The following is a 17,533-nucleotide window of genomic DNA, read 5'->3' on the forward strand; positions in this document are numbered from 1 at the left end:
TTAAACATTGAAGTGCATGAAAACGAAAATTCCGACCGGTACCTGAAATACACACAAACAACTCTGAAGCGCGCGCCCAGTTCCCACAGCAAACAGGAAGTAATTGATCGCTGTCATTCTAGCGCTCAGACAAAGTCACTTCTTACCGGCTGCTTCTGCTACAGATGGATGATAAATGCTGACAGGTAGACATGCTTCACACACACGCTCTACAGAGCCTGTATCTCACCGGTGCTTCTCCCGAATGAGCGCGTGCATCGCTATTAAAAGTCCGACGCAGCGCGCCCATCTGCACAATAGTTCCGCCGCGCGACTCAGACGCTCAGCGCAACAGCCTCTTCAAATGAAAATATAATATCAATACTTGGTGAGAACCCATCGAGAATCGATCGCAGGACTAAATATCGCGATATATCGCAATATCGGTATTTTGGCACACCCCTACTCATGAGATCCTTTTGTTGCATGAATGCAAATGTCTGTCTGTCGGTTAGCATTAAAACCTAAATGATGATCAGTAGAAAGATATAATGTTTTAAGTAAAATCATTTCTAATGATAAATTAATCTTTGTGGTCTTGGTTTTAATTACTACAAATACTTTTTTAAAAAGGATTCTTGGTTTATTTTTTTTCAAGAAGCTACATTACGTGCATGTGAACGAAAAACCCAAGCCTCCAATGTCACGCCTTTGCTTGGGTTTCTATTGGTACAAAAAGGGGCATCTTATTGCAGATTGTCATGCTTTGAAGCAAAAAAAGTCTATCTCTACTGCCTAAACAAAGGGGATGGGGCTGGTCCAGACTTCATGTTCTGATCTTCCATCCGCATGCTTCGGTTCCTGAATCTGTCCAGACTTCTTCTCTGCCAGTAAATCAAACTTGCCGATCATCAGGAGACAATTGGTTGAAAGTTCAGTCTCCTTTCTCTTCACTTGAGTGTCCAAGAGGATATAAAAATAATGATGATGCATGTGAGTGTGTGTATGTATGTATGCAATGCATGTGTTTACAATCACTAAACAGCAGGAGGAGCACAAGCCCATCAGTCTGTTCATAGTTTTCTTTTAATGACAGTTCATACTATAGAAGATGCTGTTTGATAAGCATCCCCAATGGATTTGAGCTCTCGGTCAATCTGATAAAGGCAGTGAGGGATTTTAGAGCTGAGAGTTGAGTTCTCCGGCCGATGAAGATGACACAAGTCCAGGTTTAATCAGCCAATCACAGCAAGGATTGACTCTGTAAACCTCCATCAGAGGGCAGTCTGGATGGAGACGGCGTTCACCTGAAAAAACATGCAAAAACTCATGCTCATGTGAATTCTAATGCTCATATAGACTTATGATGCAATTCTGAGACTCACAAATGTTCCCTCCAACTTCATAGAGGCGCTGTGGAGGACTGTGGAGAGACTCGAATCAGTGCTTTCACCACATAGGTCACAACTATAACAGAGCCATTTCTACCTGTTCTGGCCCTCGAAGCGGGCCGTAACATCTTTAGCTGTTGTCTGCTCTTCAAGCTGAATTGCCATGGAAACCTTTGTGTGTTGGGGGGCGTGAACCTGGATCACACCTTCACACAGCTTTGTGATCTAAACACACATGCACACCCAAACAAAAACACATATATGAACAGCAAAGGCATGGTTCTGATCTCTGTTTCTTGGTTCTATGTTTTTTTTAAATCTCCATTACCTATAGTTTTGGTCTTATTATTGCATGATGTTCTATTTGTCTCCTAGTTCTAACATGTTTCTCACTTTGTTTATGTCTCTTGTCTTTCTAAATCCCAGCCTCTGTCTTTGTTGGTTTTAGTATCATTTTGACTTGGTCTTACTTGATTCTGTCTGCCTTTTGGTTATAGGGTCTGTAACTCTTTTGGGAATCAGCCTGTCTCAGTTCTCACTTCTGTCACTTTCAGGATTTTTTACGTATTTTGGTTTTAGTCTAAATATTTGAGTTCTTTTTTTTTATCCCTTTTGGTTCAGTCCTTGTATCTCATGGCTCAGTTATTGTCTCTTCTGGTTCTGTCCTCATAGTTCACACAGAATCGTACCTTTTGCGCCTGCGTCTGCGCGAGCAAGGCTGCACGTCTGTTGCTTTGTGGTGTGTGAATGTTCTTTTTTTCCCTCTTTTCTACTAATGACAGCCAACTTTAGTAGAATTGTGTATTCTCGACAAGAGATACTAGTGCTCTGGAAATATGAACATCCTGGAATCCGTCAAGTAATTCCATTTGAGCTTGTACCGAAGTACCGTGGGTGCCGAGCCGGTCGCAAACACAAAGCGCGGCTGATGGCTAAGGCGGCTAACCGGCGGCGTTTCTAACCATCTGTCCCCTCCATAATTATGGGAAATGTCAAGGGTCTGTCCAACAAGACAGACGAGCTTATCGGACTGATCAAAACACAACGGTGTTACACGGAAAGCAGCCTCATCATCTTGACCGAGACGTGGCAAACCAGCTACGTACCGGATGCTAACGTGGATCTGCCCAGCTTTATCACCGTAAGAGCGGACCGCGACCCACATACCAGCGGGAAAAGCAAAGGTGGTGGCCTCATCCTGTACGCCAACAGATGATGATGTCATCCGAATCATCTAACCGTCAAAAAGGTGATTTGCGATCGCAATGTGGAGCTGCTAGCAGTGAGCATCCGACCCTACTACGTCCCACGTGAGTTTTCACACGTCATCGCGCTTTGTGTTTACATCCCTCCAAGGGCGGAGGCACAGGCGGCTCTGGAAATCATTTACAATACAACCACAGAACTACAACACAAGCGGGAGCGTTCATCATTATATCTGGTGATTTTAACCATGTTCCCCTGGATGCTACTCTACCTACGTTCCATCAATACATTCACTGCCCCACAAGAATGAACAAAACAATTGACCCTCTGTATGCCAACACTCTGGACGCATATTCAGCCACCCCACTCCCACCCCTTGGGAAATCTGACCACAACCTAATTCACCTGCAGCCCAGCTACACCCCTCTAATAAAGAGACAATTAGCCACAGTCAGACAGGTCAGGAGATGGTCTGCTGGAGCTGAGGATGCTCTCAGAGGCTGCTTCCAGAGCACTGACTGGAGTGTACTGGTCGGATCTCATGGAGATGACATTGAAGGGGCTGTGGGCTGCATGACAGACTACCTTAACTTCTGCATGGACGTGGTGGTTCCTGTCAGAACTGTCAGATGCTTCTCTAACAACAAACCCTGGGTCACCTGTGAAGTTAAGGCAGTTCTGAACAGGAAGAAGAAGGCTTTCAGACAGAAGGATCGGGAGGAGATGAGGAAGGCACAACATGAACTTAAAGCCTGCATGAAGGAGGCCAAAGAGGCATATGGAAGGAAGCTAGAGAAGAAGCTGAAGGAAAACAACTTGCGGGAGGTGTGGAACAGCATGAAGATTATGACTGGCTGCAGCAAAAAGAAGGACAGTACAGCGTGTGGGAGTCAGGACAGAGCTGAGGAGCTTAACACCTTCTTCAACCGGTTCAGCTCCCCCCAAGCTGCCCCCCTTGTCACCAGCCCTCCTCTGCTGCAGCACCACTCCAGCCTTCCCATCCATCCTGCCTCTGTTCACCATTTTCCTGCCTCCCCTTTGCCTCTGCTTCAGTCTCCAGGTCCCAGCTGCTCCTCTCCCATCACTGCGGATCAAGTGAGCAGAGAGCTGAAACGGCTCCACCCTAGGAAGGCAGCAGGCCCGGACCAAGTATCACCTCGGCTCTTAAAGGCCTGCGCTGCTGAACTGGGGGCCCCCCTAGAGCAGGTTTACAACCTGAGCCTGCAGTTGGGGAGGGTCCCATCACTGTGGAAAACATCCTGCATTGTTCCTGTGCCTAAGAAGAGTCGCCCCAGCGAGCTGAATGACTACCGGCCAGTTGCCCTCACCTCTCACGTCATGAGAGCGTCTGGTCCTGCAGCTCCTGGGACCACAGGTGCACCGTGATAGGGACCCTCTCCAGTTCGCCTACCAGCCAAAGGTGGGAGTGGAGGACGCCGTACTATATCTTTTACACCGGGCTCTCTCCTACCTGGACAGGGGAGGCTGCGCTGTCAGAATGCTCTTTTTTGACTTTTCCAGTGCTTTTAATACCATCCAGCCCCTCCTTCTACAGCAGAAACTCCTCTCCTTTGGTGTAAACTCCCAGCTGGTTTCATGGATTACAGACTACCTGACAAAGAGGCCACAGTTTGTCAGGATGGAGAGTTGCAGCTCCTCCATGCTGACTGGCAGCACAGGAGCCCCACAAGGAACTGTGCTCTCGCCTCTTCTCTTCACCCTTTACACCACCAACTTCCATTACAACTCTGATACATGTCACATGCAGAAGTTCTCTGACAACACTGATATTATGGCATGTATCAAGGAGGGTGAGGAGGGGGAGTACAGGCAGCTGGTGGAGGACTTTGTTCAATGGAGCCAGCAGAACTGCCTCCACCTGAATACCACCAAGCCTAAAGAGATGTTGCTGGACTTTCGTCGAGTACCTGCTGCACTTCAGCCCATCATCATTGATGGAGCAGAGGTGGAGGTAGTGGACAGCTACAAATACCTAGGAATCCTGCTGGACAAGAGCCTGAACTGGTCAGCAAACATGGACTGCATCTACAGGAAGGGGCAGAGCAGGCTATACTTTTTAAAAAGACTCGCCTCTTTTAACATCTGCTCGGAACTCCTTTTTATGTTTTGTTAGTCTGTTGTTTTCGGTGCTTTGTTTTATGCAGTGGTGTGTTGGGGGGGCGGTGCAAACAAAAAGTACTTAAAAAAACTAAATCGCCTGATCAAGAGGGCGGGCTGTGTGGTGGGTCGAAACATGGAGACGGCAGAGGTGGTGGCTGAGCGGAGGATGCTGACCAAGCTGGAGAGCATAATGAGGAACACTGGTCACCCTCTACATGGAGTGTTCGCCGCCCAAAGGAGCATCTTCAGCAACCGCCTGTGCTCTCTGCTATGCTCCACTGAAAGGCCCAGGAAGTCCTTCGCACCGAACGCAATAAGACTTTTCAATGCAGCTGGGGGGGCAAGAGGGGGCGTCTGAACGACTAACTATTTTTGGTTATTTATTTTATTCGTACAATAATTTTAACACTTTTAATTGCTTTTTAACAGATCCATAATTTTAAAGGCCTCGTGCGGTCAAAATCATGATTTTTCTTAAACTGCAATAAAACCTTAGTATTTATGTCACAAATGAACCCCCGTATAATTATTTTGTCACCCGCGGCCCCGTGCACTCTCTTCAAGCGTTCAAAAATAGCGCGGTCGCTCAGATTTTGGGCAGCCACCGATAAGTAGGTCATAGGTCGTGTGACGTCAGTACAGGAACATCCAGCTAGATCCGCTAGTGTTGTGATCACTTTCTGGGCATGGAATTACTTAACATAATAGAATTTGGACTGCCGTGGATTTGGGGATTCGAACGGGATAATGGTGAATAGGAGTGTGGTATTTGGGTGCAGTAATGTGCCGAAGAAGGGGGTCTCCCTTCATGAATTTCCCGTTTCAATAAAGGAGAGGGGCGCTCCCCGGTCAGGGGGAGGCTTTGAGCCCTCCCCGGCCCTCCGGAGGTGGAACGAGGGGGGTGTACGGGCACCTGGCGGGCGTGCGCCGGACGGCCAGGGTGAGGCCCCCGCGCCGTGCTGAGGGGGGTTTGCGGTTCCGAGGCTCCGGGCCGGGCATGGGGGGCGCCGTGGGTCCGCCGGACGGTCGTCCGCAGCGCCAGCCGAGCCTGCACGAAGGGCCACCCCCGGGGCCGTGAGGCCGGCGGGGGTGGCCTCCGCGCGGGGTGCAGGAGGACCCCGCCGGCCGTCTGGAAAGAGGGCCCGCGAGGGGGTTGGTTGTACCGAGAGGGCGGCGGGGGGAGCGAGCCCACCCGTCGCCTCAGCATCAGCAGCAGCAGACCTGCGGCAGCCCGCGCGGGCCGCCTCGGCAGCGGCGGACCCGGGCAGGGGGGGCCCTCCGTCCGCCTTGGCCCTGGAGGAGGACGACAAAGGACGCTCCGCGGCAGCCCCTGTATCCTCAGATAAGGAAACCTCCGGTTCAAACTGGTAGGGTTGTACACCCTCCGAACCCTGTGTCGTTAAAATTTCCGTGTTTGATGAAGGGTCATCACCTTCATCCAAAGAAATATCCACTAAATCGTGGTCTACGTCGCTTCTCAAACTGTCCGCCATTGTTTTTTACACTCTGGAATCCCTGAAGTGACGTCACACGCAGCCCCCGCCCATCACCACCTATCGCCCAAATTTAAACCTGTGCACGACCATAAAATGATCAATAACATCGCACTGGATCATTTTAAGTGAATATTTTTATTGGATTTGCTTTCCAAGTTCCATTAACCTTCTAAATTAAATTTTTTTTATAGCCACTGCACGAGGCCTTTAATGCTTTTAATCTAACCTGTTTATAGCTGTTCTTGCTTTATTTACTTTGAACCTGCTTGTGTGTGTGTTTGGAGCAATGGATTAATTTTTGCAAGTTCCTTTGGGATTAATAAAGTACTCTATCTATCTATCTATCTATCTTGCTTGACTTTCTTGATTCTATGTCTTTTGGTTCTGTGTCAATTTGTTCTTGGTTCTAGCCTGGCTGTCTTCAGTCTGATCCGTCTCCTAAATCTTGGTAGATTCTTACCTGGTTCCCATCGTTTTGGTTTTTCTTTTTCTTTAACAGATAGGTCTTGGTTCTGCTCAGACTGAGTTGTTTTTGGTTGGATGCCTGGTTCAGTTGTCTAACTTGTGTCAGCAGGAAGTTCGGAACCTGACGCAAAGGAGACAAATTGATGTCACAATTACAACATCAGTAGAACTAAAAGTCTTGCAAGTCTTTTCTGAGTCTTACTGTCCAGAGCAGATCCTGGTGTTGAATCATCAGCTGGATCAGCTGAGCCCCACCCACTGCCACTTCTATCTCCTTGCTCTGTTTTACAGGGGAGTGCCTTTTACCATGGTTACACTGAGGAAACAGGTTTGGGGCCATCACCATAGAGACATTCCACAGAGACATCCTGTTCTGATCTTGATGAGAGACCACCTTCCAGAGGAAGACCAGGAGAGCCTGTAGCAATTGTAAAATATGTTTTTTATGTTGTTTGTATTATTATTGTTGGTGTATTAATGCGTGAGTGTGTTCTCTGTGTCTGATGTACTTTCAGAGTGTCTCTGTGGACTTCAGGGAGGAGTAGGGTCAGTAGCTGCAAAGCTTGGACCTGATGGAGCTCAGAGGAGATACCTGCAACGAGATATGTCACCTTCATCCCCAACAGAACTGGAGGCATGTGAGAGTAAACATAGATGTATTCTCACCCATCACTGAGCTGAAGGTAGGCAGATGCGTGTAAGTGAGCAGAGGTGTTGGCAATTCTCTGATGAAAAGCTTCAGCAACCCTGCCGCATCCACCTGTCTTACTGCAGACCAGTCAAAGACTTCGGGGTGTCTGTCTAACTCTTTGCGCAAGTACTGCAGGTAGACAGAGTCAGGAGCACTGTAGAATTGATACTTTATGTAACTTTATATACCTAGAAATCCGATCAAGGGTTTTGAGCTTTGGAAAAGTGAACAAAGTTTTCTTTAAAGTTCTCACTTTTTAGCCAAGCTGCTGCTCTGGGTGATTCTTTGAATGGGCCTACCTTTAATCGAGCAACTGATGCTGGTACTCTGAGAATGCCCTCCATCTGCAGACCACTCTGTTCCAAGATACTCAAAAGCTGTCAAAATAGAGATGCTCAGAGGTTACAAAAGTCATAAGATCCCATTATGTGTTTTAAGGCATACACGGACACACATGTAACATACAGACATGGTGAAAACACATAAACATACTCATGGACAAAAAGGACACACAAATATGTGTTGGTTAACACATATTCTTTGAGTTTTACCTGAAAACAATTTTTGCTCAAGTAATCCTACTTTCATGCTGGCAATGCGGCGTAAATGTATGGTTTCAAACTTTGATTCAAAGTTAACTGCACAGCAACAAGTGAGCTCAGGTTTCTGGAACTCAGATATGAGCACCCAGCTGGTAAAAGTCCATGACTGCACTGCAATCACTGGGAGCTGCCCACAGCTCTGTTACGCAGATACAAGTTTCATTAGTCAGGGACCATGCTGGGACAGCGATGAAAGAGCTGGAACAGTGTGGTAGTCATCTTTGTGAGGCATAGAACGCTTACTGCAGGACTTTGGGGACATCTTTGCAGAACTAAAAGAGAACTGCACCAGGACAGACTTTGTCCAGCTTTACATTGATGCTGGTGAGGCTTAACCAAAAGATTATTGCCTTTCACTTTTTGCCATCAACAAAGAGCCACGCTCAATGACATGGAACCTTATAGCATTCCTGAGCACTGGGACACCCCCTAGGTTGCACCTGAAGTCTTGATGAGTGCAATAATGCAGTGACTTGCAAAGTCTCCTATCGTTTGCCTTGCATTTATGGATTGTCAGATAATGCAACTGGCTCATGTTGGTTCAGCTCATTGAACCATGATGCCCTAGCAACTTTCGAGAGGATTATGGAGAAAAGTATTTAAAGGGGCCCTACCATGAAAATTTAAAATTTTGAGGTTTTAAATGCATTTTACTGTTCATTCCTCACTAAAAGAACTCCAAAGTGTTATTTTGATCGATTCATGCATTTCAGAGTAATTCTCTAAAAACCTGCACTGTCTGCAGCAGCCCCTCCCATACCCACGAAAGCGAGCGGGTGGAAACGTGCTGATGTAAGATCGATGCCAACAGCTCCCTCCAGGAAGAGTCTGTGCTGCAAGTTCCGCCCCCCGACTAACACAACACTCATTTTCTCCCCTTATCCAGTGATGTTCAGCAAAAAAAAAACTTTTATTTTAGATGCAGAATACCGTATATCTTCCAGTTGTATCCTGTATTCTATAAATTTCAGCTCAAACAGGTGTTTGTTATCTTATTTTAAAGGCAGGTACATGGTATGTGCATCCATCTTTGAAGAAGTTTGGATTCTTTTCGTGGGAGAAATACAGACATGGTGCCACAAACTCTAAGATGACATCATGAAGCGGACTGCAGCCACACACAGCAACAGACAGAGCTTTGGGAACAAACTCACAAAATATAACCAATATTTCATAAATAAATTCCTTTTTTAGTGGTCCAAAGTTAATATAGGATCTTATAATCTTATATACAGGGGTGACAGTAGATGTTTTTGTTATGCTGGTACTAACCTACCCCCCCCCCCACCCGTTCCCGGGTGTCGCACACCAACGCCTGGTTCGGTATCCCTCCGCGTCAGCCTCCCGAACCCCTGGATGTCCCCAGCTTGATTTTTAGTAATGTTTTTTTCGAATGAAATATATATAATATTCAATACTTGAATTATATGAATGATTTTTCCAGTGTAAAAAATAATCTGCATTTATTTCACTGGTGTTGACACCTTGTCACATATATTTTTACGGATGTAAACCTCTGTTGATTGTATTCCATATGAATTTTTGGTTGATTACTTGAAATAAAAACATATAAAATCAAAATCAAAAATATAATCTCTAAACATCATAGTCCATGGTGATTCCTGTCTAACCTCATCTGTCAGTCTGTCCATCACCATTGCAAACAGGAAGGGGCTCAGAGCTGATCCCTGATGTAATCCCACCTCCACCTTGAACTCCTCTGTCACCCCTACAGCACACCTCACCACTGTCTTACAGCCCTCATACATGTCCTGCACTGCTCGGACATACTTCTCTGTCACTCCAGACTTCCTCATACAATACCATAGTTCCTCTCTGGGCACTCTGTCATAAGCTTTCTCCAGATCTACAAAGACACAGTGGAGCTCTCTCTGACCTTCTCTGTACTTCTCTATCAACATCCTCAAAGCAAATGTTGCATCTGTAGTGCTCTTTCTTGGCATGAAACCATACTGCTGCTCACAAATGTTCACTTCTGCTCTTAGTCTGGCTTCCACTACTCTTTCCCACACCTTCATTGTATGGCTCATCAGCTTTATTCCTCTGTAGTTACCACAACTCTGCACATCTCCCTTATTCTTAAAAATGGGCACCATCACACTTCTCCTCCATTCCTCAGGCATCTTCTCACCACCTAAGATCCTGTTGAACAACCCGGTCAAAAACTCCACTGCCATCTCTCCTAGACACTTCCATACCTCCACAGGTATATCATCAGGACCAAGAGCCTTTCCACTCTTCATCCTCTTCAAAGCCCCTCTCACTTCACCTTTACTAATCTTTTTTACTTCCTGCTCCACAACCGTCACCTCTTCTACTCTTTGTTCTCTCTCATTCTCTTCATTCATCAACTCTTCAAAGTATTCTTTCCATCTTTCCATTACACCACTGACACCTGTCACCACATTACCATTCCTATCCTTGATCACCCTAACCTGCTGCATGTCCTTCCCATCTCGATCTCTCTGCCTTGCTAGTCTGTACAGGTCAGTCTCTCCCTCCTTACTACCCAACCTAGCGTACAAGTCATCATAAGCTCTTTGTTTGGCCTTTGACACCTCTACTTTCACCTTACGCTACATCTCCCTGTACTCCTGTCTACTCTCCTCAGTCCTCTCAGTGTCCCACTTCTTCTTAGCTAGTCTATTACTCCGTATACACTCCTGCACCTCCTCATTCCACCACCAAGTCTCCTTATCAACCACTTTGCCACCGTGCAGCCACCGTGCTAACAAACTCCTCCTTTAAGATGACTCCTCCTTCATTTCTCTTCCCATCTCCACCATGATAGAACAACACGAACCCTGCTCCTAAGCTTCTGGCCTTGCTACCTTTCCACCTGGTCTCCTGGACACACAGTATGTGTAATACAGAGGCAGAGACGTTTAGATCCATGTGCAGACGGTTTAATTCAACAGAGCAAGGGCAAGACATAGTCGGCGTCAAAAGGCAGGCACAGGTCAAAAACACAGAGGCGAGGCAGGAGAACGAGGTAAAGGACGTGGGCCAAAAACACCAAATATAACTAGGAGAATTGCTCAGACCGACTTGTAAACAGAATCAAGACTTTGCATTGAAGTGTGGCCTAGAGTGAGTATAGATGCTAGTGAGTTTGATTAAGATGATGATGAACAGCTGTGCATGGAGAAGGCTGGAGCAATGGCTGATGGGAAGTTGGAGTGAGGAAGTGCCAAAGCTGGTTAAAACTCAGGAGAGGGGTCCCTCTGGTGGTCGGCAGAGCACATGGCTGAGTGAGTCCTGACAGTATGTCTACCTTTCTCCTCTGCATCATGTCCACTAACTCTCTACCCTTTCCTGTCATATATGACATGTGTTGGAATTCCAACATTCAAAGTCCCAACTCTCAGTCCAACACTCGTGACTTTCCTCTTCTCTCTCTTTCTACAAAAGCATCTTCCTCCTTTCCTTCTTTGAACAACGAAAAACCAATTTCCACCGGCACCCTGTTGATGAACAGCACAGATGATTGTCCATGTTAACCTGGGCCTCAACTGATCCAGTATGGATGTCCTAGGTCTGATTTCCATATTTGGTTAGTCAAAGATTTTACGTTGGATGATCTTCCTGTTTTTATCCGGGCTTGAGATCAGCACAATGAGACTCCCTCATAGCTACATAATTAAATTTCATTTACATTTTAGCTTAGTAATACATGCTATGTACACTAATAAAAAAAAAAAAACAAGAACACACACCCATACCCTGCTAATGCATACTAATAAACACACAAATTGTACATATACATGTTCTTTACCTTCTTGAAGACAATAGGAATCTTGATTCCTGGAAACTTCTTCTTGTCATTCTCAAGCAGGGACTTGAGTGTGACTCCAAATACTGCCCCCTCTAAAAAATAGAAATGTCAGTGACGCTATGAATGTAATAGTAAGTCAGTGCAATACTGACAAAGCTTCTGCAGAGATCCTGTTTGACCTAATTGGGAATTTAAACCTCTGCTTCAGCAGGAACATAAATTATTTCACTATCAACAAAAAAACAGGAAGATTAAGAGTCCACCACTGCAAAGCAAAATCAGTAATGTTAATTTAACTCCAATTGAGTCAAATTTTAATTCTCACCAGTCCAGTGATAAAATTACACTATAGAAAGTGTAACTTTTTTAACTCTGTTATAGTGTTACATAACTGAAAGTCTCAGTGTTGTTTTTTGACACCTTGACAGTGTTTTTTTTGTGTCAAAAATTAACTCTTTCTTTGAGTTGATTTTCCATAATTTTTTTTTGTGCATTAAAATATAATTTATCTTTTGATCAGTTTATTAAGTAGTAATTAAGTAATTAAAAGCATAACTTAAAATATATTAGTTTTTTTTCACTATATTTATGTCACTATTTACATAATGTTAACACCTAGCAGGTATGTCACTTATTGTGAACCGCCACCTGTACCTCATACATCAAACCCAAACAGTCTTAGAGAGGTTGATGTAGACAGAGAAGCACAAGGCGTTATATGACTTTCAGCAACAGTGCCCATTTTAATTAAAAACTCCCAAACTCCCATACAGCATTAATGTGACTTCTGCTCACAGCTTCCTCGCTTATGGTGAGCGATTTAACACATCAAAGATTTCCCACTTCCCATGAGTCTTAGGAGCTGAAAGTGGGACTAACCCCCAGGTTGCCACAATACAAATAACCATCAACAGTGAGCCTGTCTTTGATCATACAGAAGACATGTAGAAGCAGCTACACGTTCATTTTTTCCCTTCTCGTCCAAAGCTGGGTTGAAGGTTCAGCGGTCTGAGAAAAAGTGTCAAAATATGTTATAATGTGAAAGAAATATACAGAGAAAAACACACGATCGGATTTTGAAACAACTCTGTCAGCCAGTGTTATTGGAAGCAGTATTGGAAGCTCCGCCTCCAATACTGCTTTAACTCGGGGGTTTTAAAACAGCACCAACATCAACACTTATAAACTCAAAATACTTAACACTGGAAAAATCAACACAAATTAACACTACAGATTTTGCTGTGTGGAAACTCCACTTCACAGAAGGGTGTTAAACTTTGGTGACTCATGGTAGTCTAAACATCTGAAGGATTTGTCAACTCAAGTCAAAGAACTAGGGCTGGCACTACAAACAGCTCCGACCTAGTTCCGGTGACTCATGTGACCCATGACCCCGCAGGTTGCGACCCATTTGCCACAGGCCGCAACTTGCAACCTACGAGTTGTGACACAAAAGTAGGGTTGGGCACCAATTGTGTTTTATTATTTTGTTCTTTGGTTTTGGTTTCCTAATCAGTGCCATTTTGGTACTTCAGTAATAATAACAATGCTTAAATCTTTCTAAATCAACACATTTCTATTCCCAAGTGACATGGCCACATGGTTACGACCTCCGTGTCAAAAATTGACTCTTTGGGTGTCGTTTTAGACGTGCTAACTGTTCCCATGAAATCAGAGCTTGATTACCTCTGAGCCGCAAACTGGAGGCTCGCCTCTCTTTCCCCGCGTGGTGAATTTGGTGCTCGCTGCCTGTCAAACATATGATCCTGAGCTGTGGGGTTGCCGTGGCTTTTATCTCAGGTTGGGGGTGTGTCTGGATGACAGCCACTTTAGTGGTGTTTCTGTGTCTCTCTGAGTGAATTTGAGGGCTGGTCCAGGGTTACCAAACAGAGGAGAAAATTAAGGGGCTTATTTTTATTATTGCCTCAACGAAAGTAAGAAAACCATCACAGTTCAGGAGACCTGAGCAGGCTGCCCTGTTTCCCGCAGGGGTGTCTGTCTGCCGGCGAATCTTAGGGACCGAGGTCTGTTGAAGTCAGGGGAGGCTGGCTGCAGTCAGAGAACCATCACGGCCCAGCAGGACAAAAACGTTCATATTAGATTAGTATTTTACCCGCTGATCGGGTCACTGAAAACGTCACGTGCCCAAAGCTGAGTTCCTGATTGGGCGATGTGACGCAGCGACCTGTCAAACTTCTGTGATCTGCTGTGAAATGTAGCCAGACATTGGAGTGGTGCTCGTGCTCGCCCTGTCAGCGGACTTATATGAGCCCGCCCACTATCACAGGAAAGGCAAAAGGATTGGCTAGAACTTCAAAGTACTGAACAGAGTGGAAGAGATTGACTTTTCCTAAGAAAAATAGACCTTCACTGAAACTAAGCACCGAAATCCGGCACCGTTTTGCAGCAGCTTCTTTCAGTTTTGGCAGAACCGCGAAAATCACAATGGTTCTTACCTTAGTCACAAGCCAATCAATGGCATGTGTATTTTAAACATCATTATAAGTTAAACAAAACATAATTTCAGAGGGAAAGTTAATCTCTTCCAACTTTTTGTTCTTCACTCGCAACAAAGAAACAAATTCTTAATGTTTCAATGCCCCCAATGTAATCTTGTGTATCATCTTCTCCTTCTAATTTTCTATTCTCTCTTTAGTGTCTTTTGCATTCCAGTTTACAAAAAAAAAAACAATTTTACCAAACAGGTTAAATCCCTCATGTCTTTTCCATGGTCTTGCTGTTTTCTTCAGCCGTGGAATAAGGTTTCTCAACAACTGAGGTATGGTAGTAACTCTGTTCATTTAATGCAGCAATATTTTTTGGATTGCTTAGAAAATTGTTCCTAATGTTTTTTGATGTGTTAAATTAGAGTACTCTGGAAGTGGTGTTTTTTCTCTGAACTGTTTGAGATTTAAAAAAAAAAAAAAAAAAAAACCTTTGGTGATGTAAGAGTCCGGTTGCAAGTCTGTTATTACAAAAAAACCTTCATAAAGCAAGCCGCTTTTTAATTCGTACCTCAATATTTTACCTCATCACAAAATCACAAAAGTAATTGGAAAAAAACACATATTGAGGCTTTTCACTTCTATTTTTAGTTTAGAATGAAAATAGATTAGTTACTTTAATTACAAAAAAAATAACTGCATACAAAAGGGAACGTTCTCTCTGAAATGTTTCTTTGTTTAGCATATTGTGACTTTCAGCATATAAATAGGCCTATGATGTTCCTGCTGCTGCAGTCCAGGTCGGCGCAAGCCGTTTAGCCATTACTATGACAATGGACCATGTCAAATAGTATCGTCTCTTAGATTTAAACTTCAACCCCCTTTTTTAAGTCATTAATTAAAACGTACCAACTTTATGATCAAGCTTCCCGACCTCGCCTACCTTGCTCATGGGTTCTGCTCATAGGGAAGAAACACTCTCAGAGTGACAGCCCATCAACTGTGACCTGCGGTTTGTGAGTGGCGATCCGCAGCTTGCCAGTTACGACCTGCAGGTCGTGGGTCAGCTGAATCACCAGAAGTATGTCAATGCTGTCTGCAGAGCTTGCTGTCTCTCAAGAACTCCCAAAAAGAACTCATTCAAAGAACTGCTAAACAGCTCAGGTTTCTGTAAAACACCAAGTTTACTGTTTCAATTACTTTTGTGTTAAAAGACCACTTGTAAAAACTGCAAGGACAACCCATAAGTTACAAAAAGAACTAGTCATTAAGTTTGATGTGAAGATATTGGAGGTCAAAGGTCAGCAAGAAGAAATCAATCTTTCAACCTATGAAGCAGTTTTCCTCACATAAAAGAGGTCTCAGGTGTTTGCTCATGTACAGTAAACCTGCCGTCAGCACAAGATGTAAGAAGCAGGCGCACCCTGGGCCTTGGTGCGGGAAGGACGGTTCCGTTTGGTTTGAACACCCAGAGCAAGCAGGAAGGTAGTAAGCTCAATGTGGGAGATGAAGCCGAGGCGTGTGAGGTCACGAGGTGAGAGGTCATCTATACAGGTGAGGCCCTTTGAGGGGATGACAGGTACAAACTGCGCACACACACACATACAAACAGATACACACATGTAAAGACATGTGCGCACGCATGTACACAACAACCTCTAAAGTCAGCCACTCTTACCAAATTACCTGCACTGCTACTTCTCACCTGTAGTTTACCACTCAGGTCTCCTTGGAAACTCTGACAGTCCCAACAGGTAGAGCTGCGTCTATGTTCAGCTACGCCCTCAGAGTACGGTGTGTCTTGCAGCAACCAGTCAGCTTGTCTCCAGTGACATGCTGGAGGTGGATTGGAGGGAACAGGACAGGAAGGATTGGTGTTGGCTTGTGGTGCCTTGAGGGAGCTACATGATGGATGGTCAGTCAGTTGATCTTCAAAAACAAAATGGGGCCGTGCTGCAAAAAAATATACAACACACAGGAGACTATTATGGAACCATAAAGACATTTGTGGAATCCACAATAACCTAAAGATCTGCAGAGCACAACAAAAGTACCTCTGTGAGCACTGCGCCGAATAGTCTTGGTGGTGGTGTGGTATCGACCTGGAGGGAAGTCAGCAGAATGTGGAGATGGGGAGGAGCATAACTCTGCTGATTTTTCCTCTGGCTAAAACGGAGAGAAAGATTGCGTAGTTAAATTTCCAGAATTTACTACAGGGAGGCACCTGAGCAGTGCATGCCTAGTTGCCTACCTCAGCAAAAATGTCCCTCACATCCCGGAGTGGCTGCCTGTTCCTCTTCCTCAATGTCTCATTGTAGTTGTCCAGCCTAGCCCTGACTATGGCGGCTTGCTGGTGAGTTAGGGTAGAAATAACAGCCTCGGGCAGTGGCAGAGATGCCTCTGAGGATGCTATTCCTGACACCAGAAAAAATAGCCCTGCCTCCTTCAGCCATGTCTCCTCCATCTCCACTTCTGCAAAGAAGCAAACATAAAAAGTAAGTCTACAAGGTGACCAGATACTGCTGTCAGTGGTACTCACCATCCATGCTATGTCTTTCTTCTTCATCTTCCTCCTCTTCTCCTTCTTTCTCCTCCTCAATACTTCTCACTTCCCTCCAGTAGGCCTGCATATCATTGTGGTGATGATCAGAATTCACTTTATGTGAAGCTGGAAAGTTGGAGGAGGTGGGAAGGGTTGTACTGGTAGGAGACTGCAACATACTGTGGAGACAAAAGCTAAGAAAACAAATCAGCCAGTCATGAGATGATCCTTTGAGGTTCAGTGTCACACACTCCTCCCAGTGACTTGTGCTCAGCAAACTGATAAATGTTGCTTTTTCATTTCGGTTAAGTGGTTTTAAACTATCTGTCTCTGAGAAATTTGCGTGTACCAGTTCAAAGAAGCTGTCTGAAGGCCACATAGTCATTGAATTAGCGGGACAATGATAGTCTTTTGCTTCTTCAGACCATGTGCTCCATCTTTGTCTTCATCCAGGATTGTCCACATTCATGCTTATTGACAACTGCAGCTCCATTCATTATTAACAAGTTTGACAGGAAGTCAGCTTCCTGCAGTGCATCGATCAGTGTGAAGGGAACCTCCAGCTAATGGTCTTGATTCCTGAGGGAAGACAGAGTGAGCCACATAAACATTAAAAGCTGTTGTCTCCATTAGTAGGAAATTTACTCTGCCGGACAATCACAAATTGAAAAAAAAAACTTTTACTCAGGTCCGAGAGGGTAATGTGACCCTGTTACTCCCCCTGAAAACTCAACTTTTGTGGGACCTGTTCTGGATGGAATCGAGTCCTGTGTCTTTTTAGGGCATTACTATCAAAGTGT

General features: G+C 44.9%; 1 protein-coding gene across 1 annotated transcript; it reads right to left on the reverse strand.

Moving 5' to 3' along the window:
- Positions 1–1,132: 1,132 nt before the first annotated feature.
- On the reverse strand, positions 1,133–16,732 carry LOC112136764 (rho GTPase-activating protein 28). The gene is made up of 14 exons (XM_036211750.1): positions 16,434–16,732; positions 16,263–16,357; positions 15,897–16,173; positions 15,593–15,777; positions 15,135–15,148; positions 11,748–11,839; positions 7,649–7,726; positions 7,325–7,478; positions 7,168–7,250; positions 6,861–7,076; positions 6,654–6,779; positions 1,468–1,595; positions 1,365–1,402; positions 1,133–1,286 (listed from the first exon to the last, which is right to left on the reverse strand). Exons 1-14 carry the CDS (start codon positions 16,653–16,655, stop codon positions 1,159–1,161), a joined length of 1,836 nt encoding a protein of 611 aa, XP_036067643.1. The 5' UTR covers positions 16,656–16,732; the 3' UTR covers positions 1,133–1,158.
- Positions 16,733–17,533: the final 801 nt, after the last annotated feature.

This window comes from Oryzias melastigma, linkage group LG4 (assembly GCF_002922805.2).
Source record: "Oryzias melastigma strain HK-1 linkage group LG4, ASM292280v2, whole genome shotgun sequence".
NCBI classification, from domain to species: domain Eukaryota; kingdom Metazoa; phylum Chordata; class Actinopteri; order Beloniformes; family Adrianichthyidae; genus Oryzias; species Oryzias melastigma.

Excerpts from the sequence above, each read along its gene's own strand:
- LOC112136764 (XM_036211750.1), bottom strand. The coding sequence starts at position 16,655 with ATGGAGGAGACATGGCTGAAGGAGGCAGGGCTATTTTTTCTGGTGTCA. Across the intron at positions 7,479-7,648 it reads CATCAGTTGCTCGATTAAAG|TACTTGCGCAAAGAGTTAGA; the intron begins GTAGGCCCATTC and ends GTCTACCTGCAG. Across the intron at positions 7,077-7,167 it reads TCCACAGAGACACTCTGAAA|GCTCTCCTGGTCTTCCTCTG; the intron begins GTACATCAGACA and ends CAATTGCTACAG.